At 49.5% G+C, this 20,810-nt stretch overlaps 3 protein-coding genes across 3 annotated transcripts; 2 read left to right on the top strand and 1 right to left on the bottom strand.

The window, feature by feature from the left end:
- Positions 1-5: 5 nt before the first annotated feature.
- LOC310824754 (ATP-binding cassette sub-family C member 2-like) lies at positions 6-4,364 on the top strand (the record flags this gene model as incomplete). The annotated part of the gene is made up of 8 exons (XM_083698010.1): positions 6-148; positions 315-441; positions 733-834; positions 1,094-1,237; positions 1,592-1,750; positions 2,398-2,564; positions 2,980-3,174; positions 3,717-4,364. Coding segments are annotated over 8 exons (1,167 nt in total), but the record flags the coding sequence as incomplete, so codon positions are not given.
- A 1,913-nt stretch (positions 4,365-6,277) lies between these two features.
- LOC310824753 (uncharacterized protein) lies at positions 6,278-12,800 on the top strand (the record flags this gene model as incomplete). The annotated part of the gene is made up of 5 exons (XM_083698009.1): positions 6,278-6,289; positions 8,280-8,435; positions 11,659-11,677; positions 12,257-12,419; positions 12,755-12,800. 5 exons carry the CDS (start codon positions 6,278-6,280, stop codon positions 12,798-12,800), a joined length of 396 nt encoding a protein of 131 aa, XP_083554135.1.
- Positions 12,801-18,472: 5,672 nt separating this feature from the next.
- Positions 18,473-20,805, bottom strand: fam110b (family with sequence similarity 110 member B; the record flags this gene model as incomplete). The annotated part of the gene is made up of 1 exon (XM_083698011.1): positions 18,473-20,805. A coding segment is annotated over one exon (714 nt), but the record flags the coding sequence as incomplete, so codon positions are not given.
- Positions 20,806-20,810: the final 5 nt, after the last annotated feature.

The following is a 20,810-nucleotide window of genomic DNA, read 5'->3' as shown; positions in this document are numbered from 1 at the left end:
GCTCCCCCATCTATTCCCACTTCGGGGAGACGGTGTCGGGCCTGTCTGTGATCCGGGCCTACGGCCACCAGGACCGCTTCCTCAAGCACAACGAGAACACCATCGACCAGAACCAGAAGAATGTCTACCCCTGGATCGTCTCCAACAGGTCAGACACACACACACACACACACACACACACACACACACACACACGTGTGCACACACACACATACACACACCTACCTGTATGCAGAGTTGCCAGTTCAGGTGATGTTGACTACCTGTATGCAGAGTGGCCAGTTCAGGTGATAGTGAGTGTGTCTGGCCTGCAGGTGGTTAGCCATCCGGCTGGAGTTCCTGGGGAACCTGGTGGTCTTCTTCTCCGCCCTGTTTGCCGTCATCTCCAGGGAGACCCTGGACAGCGGCCTGGTTGGCCTGTCCATATCCTACGCCCTCAACGTGAGTCAGACTCCTTATTCTCCTGGTCCTGACCCCCCCCCCCCATTTCCCTGACCCCCTCCCCTCGCCCCTCCCTCCTCCCCCCCTACCAAACAGTAATTTCCCTGACCCTTGACCCTTGACTAAGGCTGAGAAATCGTTGATAATGACAATTCCTAAACCTTATTTTAGGAATATTTATTTGGTCCGGATTGTTCTGACCGACTACGAGTTTTGTCACACATGTCACCACAGTATGACGATGATGCTGCTGACGCCACCGTGACCTCTGACCCCTGTGTGACCCTGTAGGTGACCCAGACCCTGAACTGGCTGGTCCGGATGACGTCGGAGCTGGAGACCAACATCGTGGCGGTGGAGAGGGTCAGCGAGTACACAGAGTTACACAACGAGGTGTGTTAAACATGCAGCGTGTGTGTGTGTGCGTGTGCGTGTGCGTGTGTGTGTGTGTAATGTGTAATGTAATGTGTGTAATGTGTAATGTAATATGTGTGTGTGTGTGTGTGTGTGTGTGTGTGTGTGTGTGTGTGTGTGTGTAATGTGTAACGTAATGTGTGTGTGTGTGTGTGTGTGTGTGTGTGTGTAACGTGTAATGTAATGTGTGTAATGTGTAACGTAATGTGTGTGTGTGTGTGTGTGTGTGGTGTTGTAGGCTAAGTGGGTGACTGACAGCAGGCCTCCAGAGGAGTGGCCTGAGGCTGGGAGGGTGACGTTTGACAACTTCAAGGTCCGCTACCGACCAGAACTGGACCTGGTGCTACACGGGATCTCCTGTGATATTGAAAGCACAGAGAAGGTTTGTGTGTGTGTGTGTCTTTATCTGTGTGTGTGTGTGTGTGTGTGTGTGTGTGTGTGTGTGTGTGTGTGTGTGTGTCTTTATCTGTGTGTGTGTGTTTGTGTGTGTGTCTTTATCTGTGTGTGTGTGTGTGTGTGTGTGTGTGTGTGTGTGACTAGGTGTTGTGGTCCTAAAAATGTACTACGTCTAACTCTTCTCACCTCTCTGTTGACTGATGGAGTCTCTGTTCAGGTGGAGGGAGAGACAGGTGGAGGGAGAGACAGGTGGAGGGAGAGACAACTTGTTAGAAACAGATAGATAGACAGACAGATACAGCACATAGGAACACGTTTCCATGGTGATTGTTTCCTACAGATCGGTATTGTGGGCCGGACTGGTGCTGGGAAGTCCAGTCTGACCAACTGCCTGTTCAGAATCATCGAGGCTGCCGAAGGGCGGATCCTTATAGATGGCAGAGACATCGCTGCCATGGGCCTACATGACCTGAGGGGCAGACTAACTATCATACCACAGGTACCACACACACACACACACACACACACACACACACATGACCTGAGGGGCAAACTCACTATCATACCACAGGTACCACACACACACACACACACACACACACACACACACACACACACACACACACACACATGACCTGAGGGGCAAACTCACTATCATACCACAGGTACCACACACACACACACACACACACACACACACACACACACACACACACACACACATGACCTGAGGGGCAGACTCACTATCATACCACAGGTACCACACACACACACACACACACACACACCCCCATATGCATGTACACACACACACACACACACACACATACACACACACACACACACACACACACACCAATATGCATGTACACACACACACACACACACACACACACACACACACACACACACACACACACACACACATGACCTGAGGGGCAGACTCACTATCATACCACAGGTACCACACACACACACACACACACACACACCCCCATATGCATGTACACACACACACACACACACACACATACACACACACACACACACACACACACACCAATATGCATGTACACACACACACACACACACACACACACACACACACCCACATGCATATCCACTCAGGCACTCTCTTGTTGGCAGGACCCGGTGCTGTTCTCTGGGACCCTGAGGATGAACCTGGACCCGTTCCAGAGCTTCAGTGACGAGGACATCTGGCGGGTGCTGGAGCTGTCCCATCTGAAGGACTACGTGGGGGGGCTACAGGAAGGACTGCACCATGAGGTCTCAGAGGGAGGGGAGAACCTGAGGTGGGTCAAACCAACACACCAAAAACACAATAGGGCCAGGGTGAAACTGACACCTACATTACATATCCATGATAGCATTCCTCATTCCGTCCCATGCTTTACAACGAGCCCATCCTAACCCTCCACTGGTGTGTATCCCTCTAACGTCTGCTGATGTCCCCAGTGTTGGTCAGAGGCAGCTGTTGTGTCTGCTGTGTGTGTGTGTGTGTGTGTGTGTGTGTGTGTGTGTGTGTGTGTGTGTGTGTGTGTGTGTGTGTGTGTGTGTGTGTGTGTAATATAATAATATACAGTGCTCTGTGTAAGTAATGGGACAGTGAAGCATGTTTTCTTCTTTTGGCTCTATACTTCAAAAGGTATGTAAATAAAGTACATAACAACAGGTGTGTATCCCCCTAATGTCTCCTGATGTCCCCAGTGTTGGTCAGAGGCAGCTGCTCTGTCTGGCTCGCGCCCTGCTGAGAAAGTCTCGTATCCTGATCCTGGATGAGGCGACCGCTGCCGTGGACCTGGAGACAGATGATCTGATCCAGAACACCATCCGCACGGAGTTCTCCCACTGCACCGTCCTGACCATCGCCCACCGCCTGCACAGCATCCTGGACAGCTCACGGTAAACACCACCACTCTCCACCAGCAGTGGGCGCTGGTCTAATGGCCTAACCCTAACCCTAACCCAGGGGAGGCTGGTCTCATGGCCTAACCATAACCCTAACCCAGGGGAGGCTGGTCTCATGGCCTAACCCTAACCCAGGGGCGGCTGGTCTAATGGCCTAACCCTAACCCTAACCCTAACTCTAACCCAGCGGAGGCTGGTGTAATGGCCTGACCCTAACCCTAACCCTAACCCAGGGGAGGCTGGTCTAATGGCCTAACCCTAACCCAGGGGAGGCTGGTCTAATGGCCTAACCCTAACCCATCCACCTATCCAGATAAAGTGTGACCTAAACGTTTTATCAAAAGATTCATTGTGGTCCATTCAAAGCCTTTTGCCTATCTGGGTAAGAGCGTCTGCTTTGTAACTTCAAAGGAAACACATGAAAATTTACCTCTGTCACTTGCCGTACTCCACACCCATCTCCCCATTTCACCCAGTTGTGTCCCTCTCCTCTCCTCTCCTCTCCTCTCCTCTCCTCTCCTCTCCTCTCCTCTCAGGGTGATGGTGCTGGACGCCGGCAAGATCGTGGAGTTTGACTCTCCCAGCATGCTCTTCAAGAAGCAGGGTCACTTCTACGCCATGGCAAAGGATGCTGGGATAACCACAGTTGACAGCACTGCCCTCTGAGCTCCCAGTAGAAGCTGCTATAGCAGCAGGTCTAGGATCAGCATTCCCTTCCCAAATCCTACTGTACCTGTATACATTAAGGATGAAATACAGATGTGAGATCAGAGCTCACTATGGGGACAAATGAAGAAACCTTTTAGAACCCTTTTTTTCTAAGAGTGTAGAGAGTCTTCAGAGACTTGTAGAGCAAAGGAAGATGGGTTATTTTCTCAAGATGTTGATGCTCTTTGGGAATGTATTCTTCAGTATCCTTCATTGTGGTTCATATTGTGTGATTTTACAAACAGTTGTGCTGTGTGATTTTTACTGTATGTAAGTTTAATATGAGCTGATTCAGGAAGTATTCAATATATGCAAAGACAAAGGTTTTTATTGTTTGATTTTAGGGAAATGTTTCTCTAGTTTTTTGCAAAGTAAGAGTGAATTTTTATTATGCATAACATTTGTTTTGTATGATCTTTCAAACTAAATCATGTACTGTAGCATCCTTTTGTACATCAATAAATATGTTATCCGTTTCAAAAAGGGCCAGTTTACACACGTGATCTCACTATTCACTATTATGTGTGTTTGATACCATTCCTCATTCTGTTCCATGTATTACAATGAGCCCGTCCTCCGATTACTGCCTCCACCAGCCTCCCCTGGTGTTCTGCCTCCACCAGCCACCAACGACCCCTATGGGTGGGATTTAGACAGATCCATAGGACATCTCTTTTTGCTCAAATTCAATGGATTCGGTGACTAGAGAGTGTGCTGAGTATTTCCCTCCCCACTGTCATTGAGACACACTCACTGGTCTAATGGCCTAACCCTAACTGAGGTGACTACGATGTTGACACACACACACACACACACACACACACACACACTACTCTGAGGTGACTACGATGTTGACACACACACACACACACACACTACTCTGAGGTGACTACGATGTTGACACACACACACACACACACACTACTCTGAGGTGAGTATGATGACGCTGGACTAGCAGTCTACTGGTCAGTAGACTATTATATTTCACTATTATTCTATATGTATTACAATGAGCCCGTCCTCCGATTACTGCTACTATGTACTATGGCAGCAGTAGCAGTCTACTGGTCAGTGGACGACCCCACCCACTGTGATGTGCATCAGAGGAGACATGAGAGAGTCAGTCTGCAGTATGAGCTGCTATGGGATACCCAATATGTGTCTTATAGCCTAGCTCCTACTGCATAACGACCCCTAACCCTAACCCTACCCCAGGGGGCATATTTCCCACCCCACTGTCATTGAGACACTCAACAGTTGTTTTTCTGTGTATCCCAATGTGTACATGGCAGATAAAGATAATATCAAGTCTTGTTAATTTGATGAAACATTTAATTTAAAATGTTTCTTTCGTTTGCAATTAATATATTGTGATTATTGTGTCAATATCAGTGGGAAAAACTTTCCAATAGTATCTATATGAACGTAAATACGTTTAATAGACATTTTCTTTTTCCAGCTTTTATTTTGAAGTTTCCGAAAAACCGGAAGTTCCCTAACGTCTTCTAGAATCCTTCCTGGTCGTGAAGAAGTTCAGCAGGTCGATCATAACAAGTTTATAAACGTCGATGTCCGGTGAATATTGCAGGTAAGGAACACATGACCCGTGTCTGTACTGCAGGCAGCTGTTTTATTCGTCACAAATGTCAATGAATGCTCTAAATTAGGCCAACATGTGCTGAAGTTTTCTGTGAAGAGATGAACCGTGGAACCGTCCGTATCCAGGTTCTCTGGTCACCTGACAACAAAGCACTGCTTTCCCGCCACAGTCTGCGCGTTTGTTTCCATGACAACCTCAAACGTAATTTTCTCAAATAATGTCCAACGTTCCCAGGCTAGCATAGCTAGCAGAGTAAAAAGTTAAGAGTCTGATGAGTATGATGATAATGTTTCTTAGTACGGTTTGTGAAATTTGTCCTTGACTGTTTGTGCTTCATTTGTTTACACTACACAGATCCACCTCACAGCTCAGCTACTATTTCTGAACCCAAGTCCACAGAGTCCCCTGGTTCTGGCTGTGGTTCTTCAGTCCACAAAAGCACAACGTGGGGTCCAGAGATGGTGGCAGTGAAGCTAGAATACTGCAGTCAAACACTGGAACACAATGTGGTAGTGAAAGAGGAGGAAGGAGGAGAGGAAGTGGAGGAGAAAGATGTGATGGTGAAAGAGGAGGAGGAAGGAGGAGAGGAGGAAGATGTGATGGTGAAAGAAGAGCAAGGAGAGGGAGTGGAGGAGAAAGATGTGATGGTGAAAGAGGAGGAACAGGAAGGAGGAGAGGAGGAAGAGGAGGAAGTGGAGGATAAAGATGTGATGGTGAAAGAGGAGGAAGGGGAGGATAAAGATGTGAAGATGAAAGAGGAACAAGGAGAAGATGAATTGGGGGATGAAGATGGTGAGGAAGGTGAGTTCATGTTATGTTTTTGTCTGAGGCCAGGCCAAATTATTCTGTAGTTCAAAGGGTACTGCAGATATTTAGCGGTGTACGCAATCAAACATTGATTTTGATTTTGATTTTTTCCATGATTTCCTTCATAGCAGTTGTTAATTCAAACAAAAGTTGTTACAATTTATCAAACTTCTCTGACTGATCATGGAATTACTACTGTTGACAAGGGTAGTCGTCAAAGGTAGGCCTACAATAAATATGATTTAAGTCAATTGTTAATCATGAAACATTGATTATGTATCCATTTGCATTTGCTGTAATACCAACACACTCTGACAACTTCAAGATCCCACAGTGTCTGCAGACCCCAGAAATGTTGTGTTACTTCTGGAACTGTCCGTATCCAGGTTCTCTGATGGAACAGACAACATGACATCTAGTTACTTCTCAGTTGAAATTACAGTCTGTATTTAGTTACAGTCTGTATTTAGTTCGAAATAAATCATAATCTAAGCTAGCAATATTTCTGACTGGCTACCCAGGCAAGCAAACGGTGAAATTGTTATTATACATTATTATTATAAGTTATTATTACACCAATGAAATGACTGGAGGTTTTGGCTTTGTTCCAAACTAGCCTGCACTACGTACAGATATGCACGTGATCAAGTGTCGCTGTCAATTGTTAATCATGAAACATTGATTATGTTCCATTTGCATTTGCTGTAATATCAACACACTCTGACAACCTTGAGTTCCCACAGCGTCTGCAGACACCAGAGATGTTGTGTTTCTTCTGGAACTGCTGAGTCTATGGAAGCACTGCTTGTTCTCATGTTGTTTCTAATCCTGTATATGTTCCTATTTTTACAGGAGAGAGCTCCAACCCAGACTCAGACATCTAATCCTGTATATGTTCCTATTTTTACAGGAGAGAGCTCCAACCCAGACTCAGACATCTAATCCAGTACATGTTCCTATTCTTACAGGAGAGATCTCCAACCCAGACTCAGACAGTGGGCCCAGCTCCACTGCATCAGAAAACCATCAACAACACAGGCAGAGGAGCTCAAGACAGAAGAATCACCACTGCATGGACTGCTTCAGTAGTTTCTATGAGCCAGAGGATTTGAGAAGTCACACTTGCAGGCCCCGTCCCTGTTTAGATTGCAGTGAGAGTTTCATTTGTTCAACTCACTTGAAATCACACCGACAGACTCACAGAGGAAAGAAGACTCACCCTTGCCTTCAGTGTGGAAAGAGTTTTGGTCTTATGAGTCACCTAAAGAGGCATCAGAGGATACACACAGACGAGAGGCCATACCACTGCACTCAGTGTGGGAAGAGTTTCAGGAATGCAGGACATCTTAATGGCCATCAGAGAATACACACAGGAGAGAAGCCATACCACTGCTCCCAGTGTGGGAAGAGTTTCAGGGATGCAGGACACCTAAAGAAGCATCAGAGAGTACACACAGGAGAGAAGCCATACCACTGCTCCCAGTGTGGTAGGAGTTTCAGGGATGCAAGACACCTAAAGAAGCATCAGAAGATACACACAGGAGAGAGGCCAAACCAGTGCGAGCAGTGTGGGAAGAGTTTCGGGGATGCAGGAGATGTAAAGACACACCAGAGAATACACACAGGAGAGAGGCCATTCCACTGCTCCCAGTGTGGGCAGAGTTTCAACAGTGTAGGACACCTAAAGACACACCAGAGAACACACACAGGAGAGAAGCCATATGACTGTTCCCAGTGTGGGAAGAGTTTTAATCACTCTGGCAACTTAAAGAGGCATCAGATAATGCACACAGACAGACAATACCACTGTTCCCATTGTGGGAGGAGTTTCAATCATGCAGGATCCTTACAGAAGCATCAGAGAATACACACAGGAGAGAAGCCATACCTCTGCTCCCAGTGTGGTAGGAGTTTCAAGGAAGCAGGACACCTAAAGAAGCATCAGAGAATACACACAGGAGTGAAGCCCTACCTCTGCTCCCAGTGTGGTAGGAGTTTCAAGGAAGCAGGACACCTAAAGAGGCATCAGAGAATACACACAGGAGAGAGGCCATACCACTGCTCCCAGTGTGGGAAGAGCTTCAGTTGCTCTCGCAACCTAAAGAGACACCAGAGAATACACATACAAGTTCACAAGACTGCTTCACCCTAATGCCTCACCTAATGCTAAGTGTGATGCTTGGGACTGCCCAACTGATGTTACCCCATTGAAGTCGAGATGTAAACCTTTCAAGGGTGAGGTAACTGTTAGGGTTTAGGGTTGGGTCATCTCAAGGATCCCACTTGGCATCTACCAAAAGTTTGGGAGAAAGCCCACAGATGATTGGTTCATCATAACCAATTTATATTTTAGCTGCAATGTGCTCATCTGTGCAGCAGGGGGCAGAGAAGATTCTCTTTTCACTTCCAGCTCTCCCAATAGGGAGCCTTTCCTCGCTTCACTGTCAGCCATAGACATATATATAAATAGCTCTCTGCACAGGTTTATCCCTCTTTTAATGATCAACATTTTTATTGCGTTTCACCATTTTCCATAAGACCAACAGTCTACAGTGAAAATGAGACAACAACAATGATAAGAAAATAAAAACCCCAAGGCATTAAAAAACAATTGCGGAAAACATTGTAAACAAAAACAACATAAAATCAAGCTACGGCACAGATGTATGTCTCTGTCACTCTCTTCATACTCCTCAGTTGCAGACATGCTTCTGCTGGCCCTTCTGTCCCTTTCCCATGTCCTCCTATGTGTGTGTTACTGTTCCTAACTTACCTCCAGAACTGGGTCAAATTGTATTTCAGTGTTTGCCTGAGCCTGCCTGTAGGGCCAGATGGGGGAAGGGGGGGGGGTTGTTACTGTTGTTCATGATTACTTTGGAATAAAGTTCAGTTGAGACTCTGTCAAATCTGCGGCTCTACTTACACATTCACACACAAACTTACACACACACACACACACACACACACACACACACACACACACACACACACACACACTACTGTGAGGTGAGTATGTTGACGCTGGACTAGCAGTCTACTGGTCAGTAGACTATTATATTTCACTATTATTCTATATGTATTACAATGAGCCTGTCCTCCGATTACTGCTACTATGTACTATGGCAGCAGTAGCAGTCTACTGGTCAGTGGACGACCCCACCCACTGTGATGTGCATCAGAGGAGACATGAGAGAGTCAGTCTGCAGTATGAGCTGCTATGGGATACCCAATATGTGTCTTATAGCCTAGCTCCTACTGCATAACGACCCCTAACCCTAACCCTACCCCAGGGGGCATATTTCCCACCCCACTGTCATTGAGACACTCAACAGTTGTTTTTCTGTGTATCCCAATGTGTACATGGCAGATAAAGATAATATCAAGTCTTGTTAATTTGATGAAACATTTCTTTCGTTTGCAATTAATATATTGTGATTACTGCATCAATGTCAGCGAAAAAACTGTCCAATAGTATCTATATGAACGTTTTAATAGACATTTTATATTTCGAGCTTTTATTTTGAAAAACGAAAAACCGGAAGTTCCCTAAAGTCTTCTAGAATCCTTCCTGGTCGTGAAGAAGTTCAGCAGGTCGATCATAACAAGTTTATAAACGTCGATGTCCGGTGAATATTGCAGGTAAGGAAAACATGACCCGTGTCTGTACTGCAGGCAGCTGTTTTATTCGTCTCAAATGTCAATGAATGCTCTAAATTAGGCCAACATGTGCTGAAGTTTTCTGTGAAGAGATGAACCGTGGAACCGTCCGTATCCAGGTTCTCTGGTCACCTGACAACAAAGCACTGCTTTCCCGCCACAATCTGCGCGTTTGTTTCCATGACAACCTCTCCTCAGAGCGGTGCTTTAGAAGAGTGGCGCCAATCAAATCACTGGAGGCTTCAAATAGTTCCCAACATTCCTTCCTGATTCAACCAATCTAGATTTTTACTTGACGAAGATATGGAAATGGGCGGGGCTTAAAAGACCTCAGAATATTAATTGTAACAACCCTGTATAACAACCCTGGCCGTTAGCAGCTCCGCCAAGGGAGTTAACTGTCTTGGTGTTGTAGCTAGTTAACTGTCTTGGTGTTGTAGCTAGTTAACTGTCTTGCTGTTGTAGCTAGTTAACTGTCTTGGTGTTGTAGCTAGTTAACTGTCTTGCTGTTGTAGCTAGTTAACTGTCTTGCTGTTGTAGCTAGTTAACTGTCTTGGTGTTGTAGCTAGTTAACTGTCTTGCTGTTGTAGCTATTTAACTATCTTGCATAGCTAGCAGAGTAACAAGTTAAGAGTCTGATGAGGTTTCTTAGTACGGTTTGTGAAGTTTATCCTTGACTGTTTGTGCTTCATTTGTTTACAGTACACAGATCCACCTCACAGCCCAGCTACTATTTCTGAACCCAAGTCCACAGAGTCCCTTGGTTCTGGCTGTGGTTCTTCAGTCCACAAAAGCACAACGTGGGGTCCAGAGATGGAGGCAGTGAAGCTGGAATACTGCAGTCAAACACTGGAAGTCAATGTGGTAGTGAAAGAGGAGGAAGGAGGAGAGGAAGTGGAGGAGAAAGATGTGATGGTGAAAGAGGAGGAGGAAGGAGGAGAGGAGGAAGATGTGATGGTGAAAGAAGAGCAAGGAGAGGGAGTGGAGGAGAAAGATGTGATGGTGAAAGAGGAGGAGGATGAAGGAGGAGAGGAGGAAGAGAAGAAAGATGTGATGGTGAAAGAGGAGGAGGAGGAAGAGAAGAAATATGTGATGGTGAAAGAGGAGGAGGGGGAGGAAGGAGGAGAGGAGGAAGAGAAGGAAGATGTGAAGGTGAAAGAAGAGGAAGGAGAAGATGAATTGGTGGATGAAGATGGTGAGGAAGGTGAGTTCATGTTATGTTTTTGGCGAAGGCCAGGCCAAATTATTCTGTAGTTCAAAGGGCACTGGCAGATATTTAGCGGTGTACGCAATCAAACATTTATTTCCATTTTTATTTTTCCCATGATTTCCTTCGTAGCAGTTGTTAATTCAAACAAAAGTTGTTACAATTTATCAAACTTCTGATCATGGAATTACTACTGTTGACAAGGGTAGTCGTCAAAGGTAGGCCTACAATAAATATGATTTAAGTCAATTGTTAATCATGAAACATTGATTATGTATCCATTTGCATTTGCTGTAATATCAACACACTCTGACAACCTTGAGTTCCCACAGCGTCTGCAGACACCAGAGATGTTGTGTTTCTTCTGGAACTGCTGAGTCTATGGAAGCACTGCTTGTTCTCATGTTGTTTCTAATCCTGTATATGTTCCTATCCTTACAGGAGAGAGCTCCAACCCAGACTCAGACATCTAATCCTGTATATGTTCCTATCCTTACAGGAGAGAGCTCCAACCCAGGGTCAGACATCTAATTCTGTACATGTTCCTATTCTTACAGGAGAGAGCTCTAACCCAGACTCAGACAGTGAGCCCAGCTCCACCGCATCAGGAAACCATCAACAACACAGGCAGAGGAGCTCAAGACAGAAGAATCACCACTGCATGGACTGTTTCAGTAGTTTCTATGAGCCAGAGGATTTGAGAAGCCACACCTGCAGGCCCCGTCCATGTTTAGATTGCAGTGAGAGTTTCATTTGTCCAGCTCACCTTGAATCACACTCACAGACTCATACAGGAGAGAAGACTCACCCTTGCCTTCAGTGTGGGAAGAGTTTTGGTTCTATGAGCCACCTAAAGAGGCATCAGAGGATACACACAGGAGAGAAGCCATACCACTGTTCCCACTGTGGGAAGAGTTTTGGGGATACAGGAGATCTAAAGAGTCATCAGAAGTTGCACACAGCAGAGAAGCCATACCACTGCTCCCAGTGTGGGAAGAGATTCACTGAGTCAAGATACCTAAAGACACACCAGAGAATACACACAGGAGAGAGGCCACACCACTGCTCCCAGTGTGGGAAGAGTTTCATTATTGCAGGAGACCTAAAGAAGCATGAGAGACTACACACAGGAGAGAAGCCATACCACTGCTCCCAGTGTGGGAAGAGATTCACTGAGTCAGGATCCCTAAAGAAGCATCAGAGAACACACACAGGAGAGAGGCCACACCACTGCTCCCAGTGTGGGAAGAGATTCACTGAGTCAGGATCCCTAAAAATACATCAGAGAATACACACTGGAGAGAAGCCATACCACTGCTCCCAGTGTGGGAAGAGTTTCAGGCATGCAGGACACCTAAAGAGGCATCAGAAGATACACACAGGAGAGAGGCCATACCAGTGAGAGCAGTGTGGGAAGAGTTTCAATCACACAGGAACCTTCCTGAGACACCAAAGAATGGACAGGAGAGAGGCCATTCCACTGCTAGGGTTTAGGGTTGGGTCACGCATCTACCAAACGTTTGGTCGTAAGCCCACTGGTGATTGGTTCATCATAACCAACTAACATTTTGCCTGCAGTGTGTTCCTCTGTGCAGCAGGGGGCAGAGAAGATTCTCTTTTCACTTCCAGCTCTCCCAATAGGGAGCCTTTCCTCGCTTCACTCTCTTCATCCTCCTCAGTCTTATGTAAATATTTATGTAAATAAATCTATGTCAGGGGAGCAGCAGCCTCTCATTAAATGTTTTATAGACCAACATGTCCAGCTGTAGGGAGTCTGTGACGGGGGACTGCCAGACTGGAAATGGATCCTACAAATGTCTAATGTCAGTATGTATGTCTTGGGGAAACAATCACAAATGTATTATGATTCCTCAACATGATTGTGTCAAAAGAAAATAGATTAACAGGCTTTTGAAAGTTTACCTGTGTTTTGGGTGAACTGTTGTTTGAGTAACTGTTGTTCATGATGACTTTGTGATATTGGAATAAAGGCCTCAGTTGAGACCTTACAAAATGTCTGGCTCTTCTTACACATTCACTCATTTACCTACAGCATCATTCATATCAAATCAAATTGTATTTGTCATGTACACAGAACAGCCGTAGACGGTGTCATGAAATGCTGTGGGTAAATGTTAGTTAGCTCCTCAACAGTGCAACAATGAAGCAGTAATTGAGGCACTGACATGAGGTAGAGTCACCCTTGCCTTCAGTGTGGGAAGAGTTTTGTTATGATGTTTGTCCTAAAGAGGCATCAGAGGATGCACACAGGAGAGAGGCCATTCCACTGATCTCAGTGTGGGAAGAGTTCAGTCAGACAGGCACCTTAAAGAGACATCAGAGAATACATCCACTAATTAGTACGACTGCTCCCAGTGTGGGAGGTGTTTAAAGGAGGCAGGAGCCCTAAAGAAGAAGGGGGGGGGGTCTGCTGGCTGCACCATCATATACTGTATGTATGTTTGCTTGTAGAGCGGGTCAGGGAGAGGATTGTGTCATGACATGATTATTTTCTCTCAAATCCTCCCGTCCTCTCCTCCCCTCCTCCCGTCCTCTCCTCCCCTCATCTCCTCCCTTCCCCTCCTCCCGTCCTCTCCTCCCCTCATCTCCTCCCTTCCCCTCCTCCCATCCTCTCCTCCCCTCCTCCCGTCCTCTCCTCCCCTCATCTCCTCCCTTCCCCTCCTCCCATCCTCTCTTCCCCTCCTCCCCTCATCTCCTCCCTTCCCCTCCTCCCGTCCTCTCCTCCCCTCATCTCCTCCCTTCCCCTCCTCCCGTCCTCTCCTCCCCTCATCTCCTCCCTTCCCCTCCTCCCATCCTCTCCTCCCCTCCTCCCGTCCTCTCCTCCCCTCATCTCCTCCCTTCCCCTCCTCCCATCCTCTCTTCCCCTCCTCCCCTCATCTCCTCCCTTCCCCTCCTCCCGTCCTCTCCTCCCCTCATCTCCTCCCTTCCCCTCCTCCCGTCCTCTCCTCCCCTCATCTCCTCCCTTCCCCTCCTCCCGTCCTCTCCTCCCCTCATCTCCTCCCTTCCCCTCCTCCCATCCTCTCCTCCCCTCCTCCCGTCCTCTCCTCCCCTCATCTCCTCCCTTCCCCTCCTCCCGTCCTCTCCTCCCCTCATCTCCTCCCGTCCCCTCCTCCCATCCTCTCCTCCCCTCCTCCCGTCCTCTCCTCCCATCCTCTCCTCCCCTCATCTCCTCCCATCCTCTCCTCCCCTCATCTCCTCTCCTCCCGTCCTCTCCTCCCCTCATCTCCTCCCCTCCTCTCCTCCCCTCCCCTCCCCTCATCTCCTCCCTTCCCCTCCTCCCATCCTCTCTTCCCCTCCTCCCCTCATCTCCTCCCTTCCCCTCCTCCCGTCCTCTCCTCCCCTCATCTCCTCCCTTCCCCTCCTCCCGTCCTCTCCTCCCCTCATCTCCTCCCTTCCCCTCCTCCCGTCCTCTCCTCCCCTCATCTCCTCCCTTCCCCTCCTCCCATCCTCTCCTCCCCTCCTCCCGTCCTCTCCTCCCCTCATCTCCTCCCTTCCCCTCCTCCCGTCCTCTCCTCCCCTCATCTCCTCCCGTCCCCTCCTCCCATCCTCTCCTCCCCTCCTCCCGTCCTCTCCTCCCATCCTCTCCTCCCCTCATCTCCTCCCATCCTCTCCTCCCCTCATCTCCTCTCCTCCCGTCCTCTCCTCCCCTCATCTCCTCCCCTCCTCTCCTCCCCTCCCCTCCCCTCATCTCCTCCCTTCCCCTCCTCCCATCCTCTCTTCCCCTCCTCCCCTCATCTCCTCCCTTCCCCTCCTCCCGTCCTCTCCTCCCCTCATCTCCTCCCTTCCCCTCCTCCCGTCCTCTCCTCCCCTCATCTCCTCCCTTCCCCTCCTCCCGTCCTCTCCTCCCCTCATCTCCTCCCTTCCCCTCCTCCCATCCTCTCCTCCCCTCCTCCCGTCCTCTCCTCCCCTCATCTCCTCCCTTCCCCTCCTCCCGTCCTCTCCTCCCCTCATCTCCTCCCGTCCCCTCCTCCCATCCTCTCCTCCCCTCCTCCCGTCCTCTCCTCCCATCCTCTCCTCCCCTCATCTCCTCCCATCCTCTCCTCCCCTCATCTCCTCTCCTCCCGTCCTCTCCTCCCCTCATCTCCTCCCCTCCTCTCCTCCCCTCCCCTCATCTCCTCCCATCCTCTCCTCCCCTCCTCTCCTCTCCTCCCCTCATCTCCTCCCCTCCTCTCCTCCCCTCCCCTCATCTCCTCCTCTCCTCCCCTCCCCTCATCTCCTCTCCTCCCCTCATCTCCTCCCATCCTGTCCTCCCCTCATCTCCTGTCCTCCCCTCATCTCCTCTCCTCCCCTCATCTCCTCCCATCCTGTCCTCCCCTCATCTCCTCCCTTCCCCTCCTCCCATCCTCTCCTCCCCTCATCTCCTCCCATCCTGTCCTCCCCTCATCTCCTCCCATCCTCTCCTCCCCTCCCCTCATCTCCTCCCATCCTCTCCTCCCCTCATCTCCTCCCCTCCTCTCCTCCCCTCCCCTCATCTCCTCCCATCCTCTCCTCCCCTCATCTCCTCTCCTCCCCTCATCTCCTCCCATCCTGTCCTCCCCTCATCTCCTCTCCTCCCCTCATCTCCTCCCATCCTGTCCTCCCCTCATCTCCTCTCCTCCCCTCATCTCCTCCCATCCTGTCCTCCCCTCATCTCCTCTCCTCCCCTCATCTCCTCCCCTCATCTCCTCCCCTCATCTCCTCCCCTCATCTCCTCTCCTCCCCTCATCTCCTCCCATCCTGTCCTCCCCTCATCTCCTCTCCTCCCCTCATCTCCTCCCATCCTGTCCTCCCCTCATCTCCTCTCCTCCCCTCATCTCCTCCCCTCATCTCCTCCCATCCTCTCCTCCCCTCATCTCCTCTCCTCCCCTCATCTCCTCCCATCCTGTCCTCCCCTTTACATTTATCATAATTTCCCCTTTCAACAGAATACAAAACAAAACGCCACTTTCATAAATAAATATCTGACACAGCAGAAATGTACCTGACACAGCGGAAATGATCCTTCAAAGAACAGACCCCTCTCTCTCTCTCTCTCTCTCTTTCTCTTTCTAGGCTGATTGTGTAAAAATATGTTATATTTGAATTGGGTGTTTAAGTTTACGTATTTTGGGTACATTCTGAATAATTGTCGTTCATGATTCATGATGACTGTGTGTTATTGGAATAAAGGCCCACTGTACGATGGCCTCTATAACTATGCATTTGCTAACCACTAGATGGCAGCAAATACAAGTATTCTGTCCAGGGAATTAACATCATGAGCAGTGTGATCTAATTTGGTCAGAGAGACACCGATTTGACGTGGCTTTAATCACCAGGGTTTAGAGGGCATGTTTGTAAGAGTTTAGAGATCATTAATAGGCTTTTATGTGGCTACAACATTATATCATGATAAAAATACCATTACTTGGATAACTCAACTTGTGTGTGTGTGTGTGTGTGTGTGTGTTTCCTGACACGAAGTCCTTTCAGATGATGTAATAGGGTGATAACACCATCCTTATCACACCAGACACAGCAGTGAAAACAGCATCATGTCTGCCTAGCCTAGCCTGTACGTGGGAGGCGTGGTATGCTTCACTCTACAGTCTAATGGCTTTAAACACTCCCACAAGTCTTACTGCTGAGGTCATAGGTCGTGCAGGGGTTTGGGGGTTCTTCCCTCACCATGCACACGTGAATGCATTTCATGTGTCATGTTTGTCTTCTCACTCTCTGTTTTTATGTGTGCAAATAAATAATAAACAAAATGACACACTAGAGGCTATCTCAGCTAAGCTAAGGAGCCTGTCAGCTGTTCACTAGAGGCTATCTCAGCTAAGCTAAGGAGCCTGTCAGCTGTTCACTAGAGGCTATCTCAGCTAAGCTAAGGAGCCTGTCAGCTGTTCACTAGGAGCTATCTCAGCTAAGCTAAGGAGCCTGTCAGCTGTTCACTAGAGGCTATCTCAGCTAAGCTAAGCTGCTGCGGTGGAGAGCAGGATCCAGGATGAGTCAGAGAGCTGTAGGCAGCAGTGGGCGGCTCAGGAGCTCTCTCTCTCTGGCTCAGCCTCTCCCTCTCCGTCGCCAGTCTCCCTCCCTCCCTCCCTCCCTCCCCCTCTCTCTCTCTGGCTCAGCCTCTCTCTCTGGCTCAGTCCCAGGCCCTGTGTGAATAGAGATGCATCCTGCCTTGTAATGACCACTGAACTGATTGGTGAAAGCAGTGCAGCAGGAAGCTTGTTTTGACCAATCAAGTCATTTCAGATCCGTGACTTCTTCAAGGAAGGGAGGAAGGGGTGATACATTTTCAGACTATTGAAATAGGACCCCAGCCTCCCTCCCCCTCTCTCCCAGCCTCCCCCCTCTCTCTCCCAGCCTCCCCCTCTCTCTCTCCCAGCCTCTCTCTCTGCTCTAGCAAGCCCCTTAGTGTGGGAGGAGGAGGAGGAGGAGGAGGAGGAGGAGGAAGAGAGTGATATGAGAGAGTAGGGCACCAGCGTAGAGAGAGAGAGAGAGAGTGTGGGTGAGAACTGGATGGAGTGTATTCACCTCTCTCCCTCTCTCCCTCTCATTGAGAGCCGTTTGTGGGCGTGAGGGGAGGTGAGGGGAGGTGAGGTGAGGGGAGGTGATAAATCACCAAACTGATGCTGTTAGTTTTGCCGTCAGGAGATGTGTGTGTTAGGCTACACAGGAGATGTGTGTGTTAGGCTACACAGGAGATGTGTGTGTTAGGCTTACATGGTTGTGAACTATGAAGAGAGGCTCTCCATCAGGGGAGGCTGGTGGAGGTGGAAATAGGAGGACGGGCTCCTTGTAACGCGTGGAACGGAATCAGGAATGGTACATGAATGAAACACCATGTTTGATCCCATTCCTTGTTCCCTTCCATGCATTACAATGAGCCCGTGTTCTACCTCCACCAGCCTCCCCTGGTGTTCTACCTCCACCAGCCTCCCCTGGTGTTCTACCTCCACCAGCCTCCCCTGGTGTTCTACCTCCACCAGCCTCCACCTGACCTTGTACAGTCACTGAAGCACTTCATACCGTGGTGATCACTGCGAAGGAATTCAGCTTTTTTTAGCTCCGACCAAGCAAGGGATTTGATTGGCTTAACAATGTCGCGAGGCGTCACTCATTTTGTAGCGACTTTCGGCAAAGGTTTTCCCCAAGCGTTCTGAACTAGCAGAGTCTGCTCTCAACAAGGTCAGAGGTCACGCAACCTCTGACCAGTACTGGCCCGATAACATGGAGATTAATGTTCAGAAAAATGAGCAAAGCTCACGGTTTCATCAAATATAATTTTAATGAAATAATACTCACAAAACCTTCGGACGTAGATGGCAAAAAGATGGCAAAACAAGCCATTTATTGAAATAATGCAAAACAACTTGGAACGTTGTGAACACATTTTGTTGTCTTCTTCATTTTTAAGTACTGTAACAGTTTCCAACTCCATATTACTGAACATGTAGAGCAGGCGAGGCTGGCGGAGGTAGAAATCGGAGGACGGGCTTATTGTAATGCCTGGAACGGAATGAGGAATGGGTATCAAACAGCATGCGATTGATACCATTCCCCATGTTTGATACCATTCCTCAGTCTATTCCCTGCATTACAATGAGCCCGTCCTCCGATTTCTACCTCCACCAGCCTCCCCTGATGTAGAGTCATCATAACAACATTGGGGTAGAGAGTTTGATCGTGTCTGACAGCTCAGGACTACAGTCCTGCGAGCAGGACTACAAGCCGGCAGCCATTTTGTTTGTTCGTAGTGTAGTAGCTCTAAACAAACACCCCTCAGACAAAAACAACTGAACACATTTTTTTGAAATTATATACATTTTCTTACAGCATTTACACATACTTTTTATTTTTTATTTTTTATTTTTTTAAAAGAAAAGCAAGTACCACAAAATCCAACTGTCATGAGATTGAGTAGATTATGATTATGGACGACAACAAACCGAAACAGAAGCTGAACCAAAGAACACTGTTCGTGATGCCGCTGCCTGGACGTTATCGCCATAGTAACGCTGAGAGGAGCGGGTGGGGGGCGGAGGGGGTGGGGGGTGGGGGGTGGGGGGCGCGAAGGGTACCAGAAGGGGTGGGTGGGGCAGGTTTGGACTGTACCATGCTTCCACAGCCCTGTTCTCAGGGGGGGGAGGGGGGGGAGGAGGACGAGGGGGTTTTCTATACACACACAAAGCTCATATGAATGGGATCAGATCTGAGAGATGACGAGATGCACTGAAGCGCTGCATTCACACCTGCTATGGCTTCCAGGCTCAGTGGTCTGCTCGGAAAAGGAGGAACATTGAGAGGAACGAGAAGAAGAAGAAGGAGGAGGAGGAGAAGAAGAAGAAGAAAAAAAGAAGAAGAAGGAGGAGGAGGAGGAGGACTACTGCAACGCACTCTCGGCCGGGCTCCCTGCCTCCGCTATCAGACCTCTGCAGCTCATCCAGAACGCTGCCGCCCGTCTGGTGTTCAATCTCCCAAGTTCTCCCATGTCACCCCCCTCCTCCGCACCCTCCACTGGCTCCCGGTAGCAGCGAGGAAGGCGGGCGGGGGAGGACAACAAACACTGAATGCTAAAGTCACTGTCCATGGCCTCTCTCTCCCCAGCCCTTCCTGCCTGCCTTGCACCCTCATCATCATCATCTCTCCCCAGCCCTTCCTGCCTGCCTTGCACCCTCATCATCATCACCATCATCATCTCTCACCAGTCCTTCCTGCCTGCCTTTCACCCTCAAAGAGTTCCATCATCACCATCATCATCATCATCATTTCTGTCCCCCTAGTCTCTCCTAGTCTCTCCTAGTCTCTCCTGGTCTCTCCTAGTCTCTCCTAGTCTCTCCTAGTCTCTCCTGATCTCTCCTAGTCTCTCCTGGTCTCTCTAGGACCGGTCTCAGTTCAGTCTGAGTCTGTTTGTGTCTTTGGAGGCTCTCTCTCTCCAGCCGGTCTAGACGTGTGAGACCTTCTGCGACTCCCGCGCCTGCTTGATGCTGTACAGCCACTTGATGACCCGCGCGTTCCTCTCCACGGCCGAGATCCCGTACGGCACCCGCTCCCCCGCCTCCTCCTCCTCGTCCGTCAGGTCCTCGTTGCTGCGCCGCGACCGGTCGCAGTCCGAGCTGATCATGCTGGCGCTGCGGAAGTTGAGGGAGACGATGTCGGAGTTGGCCCTGGCGAAGCTCTCCACGCCCACGCCCTCCAGCTCCTCTGGGTCCAGGCCGCAGTAGTTGAAGAAGCGCTCCACGTCGGCGCCCGCCCGGGCGTATCGGTCGCTCAGGTCCGACTTGGAGCGGTGCAGAGAGGGCCGTCGGGACACCGAGGAGCCCAGTTCCAGCTCCAGCTCGCCCCCGGAGGGGGTGGCCGTGGTCGGGTCTCTCTCCAGGGCGGCTGGGGGCAGGGGCTGGGGGTGGTTGTCACAGAGGGGGGCTGGGGCCTTGGGGTGGCTGGGTTTGGGGGGCAGGGGCGGGGCGGAGCTTGAGCTGCTGCGGGCCGTCCTCAGGGGTCTGCCGTTGCACAGCCGGCGGAGGTCGGAGGAGGAGTGGGAGGCGTGGAGGAGGAGGGGGGAGGAGCGTTCGCCATCGCCTCGCTCCTCCAGGAGGCGGCGGCTCAGGTTGAGGTTACCGCACCCCACTCCCCCCCCTCCGCCCTGGGGGCTGCGGCGGCCCG

Source organism: Argentina silus (assembly GCF_951799395.1).
Source record: "Argentina silus genome assembly, contig: scaffold_436, whole genome shotgun sequence".
NCBI lineage: Eukaryota > Metazoa > Chordata > Actinopteri > Argentiniformes > Argentinidae > Argentina > Argentina silus.
The sequence above is the reverse complement of the archived record's forward strand: the minus strand, read 5'-3'. Positions and strand labels throughout refer to the sequence as shown.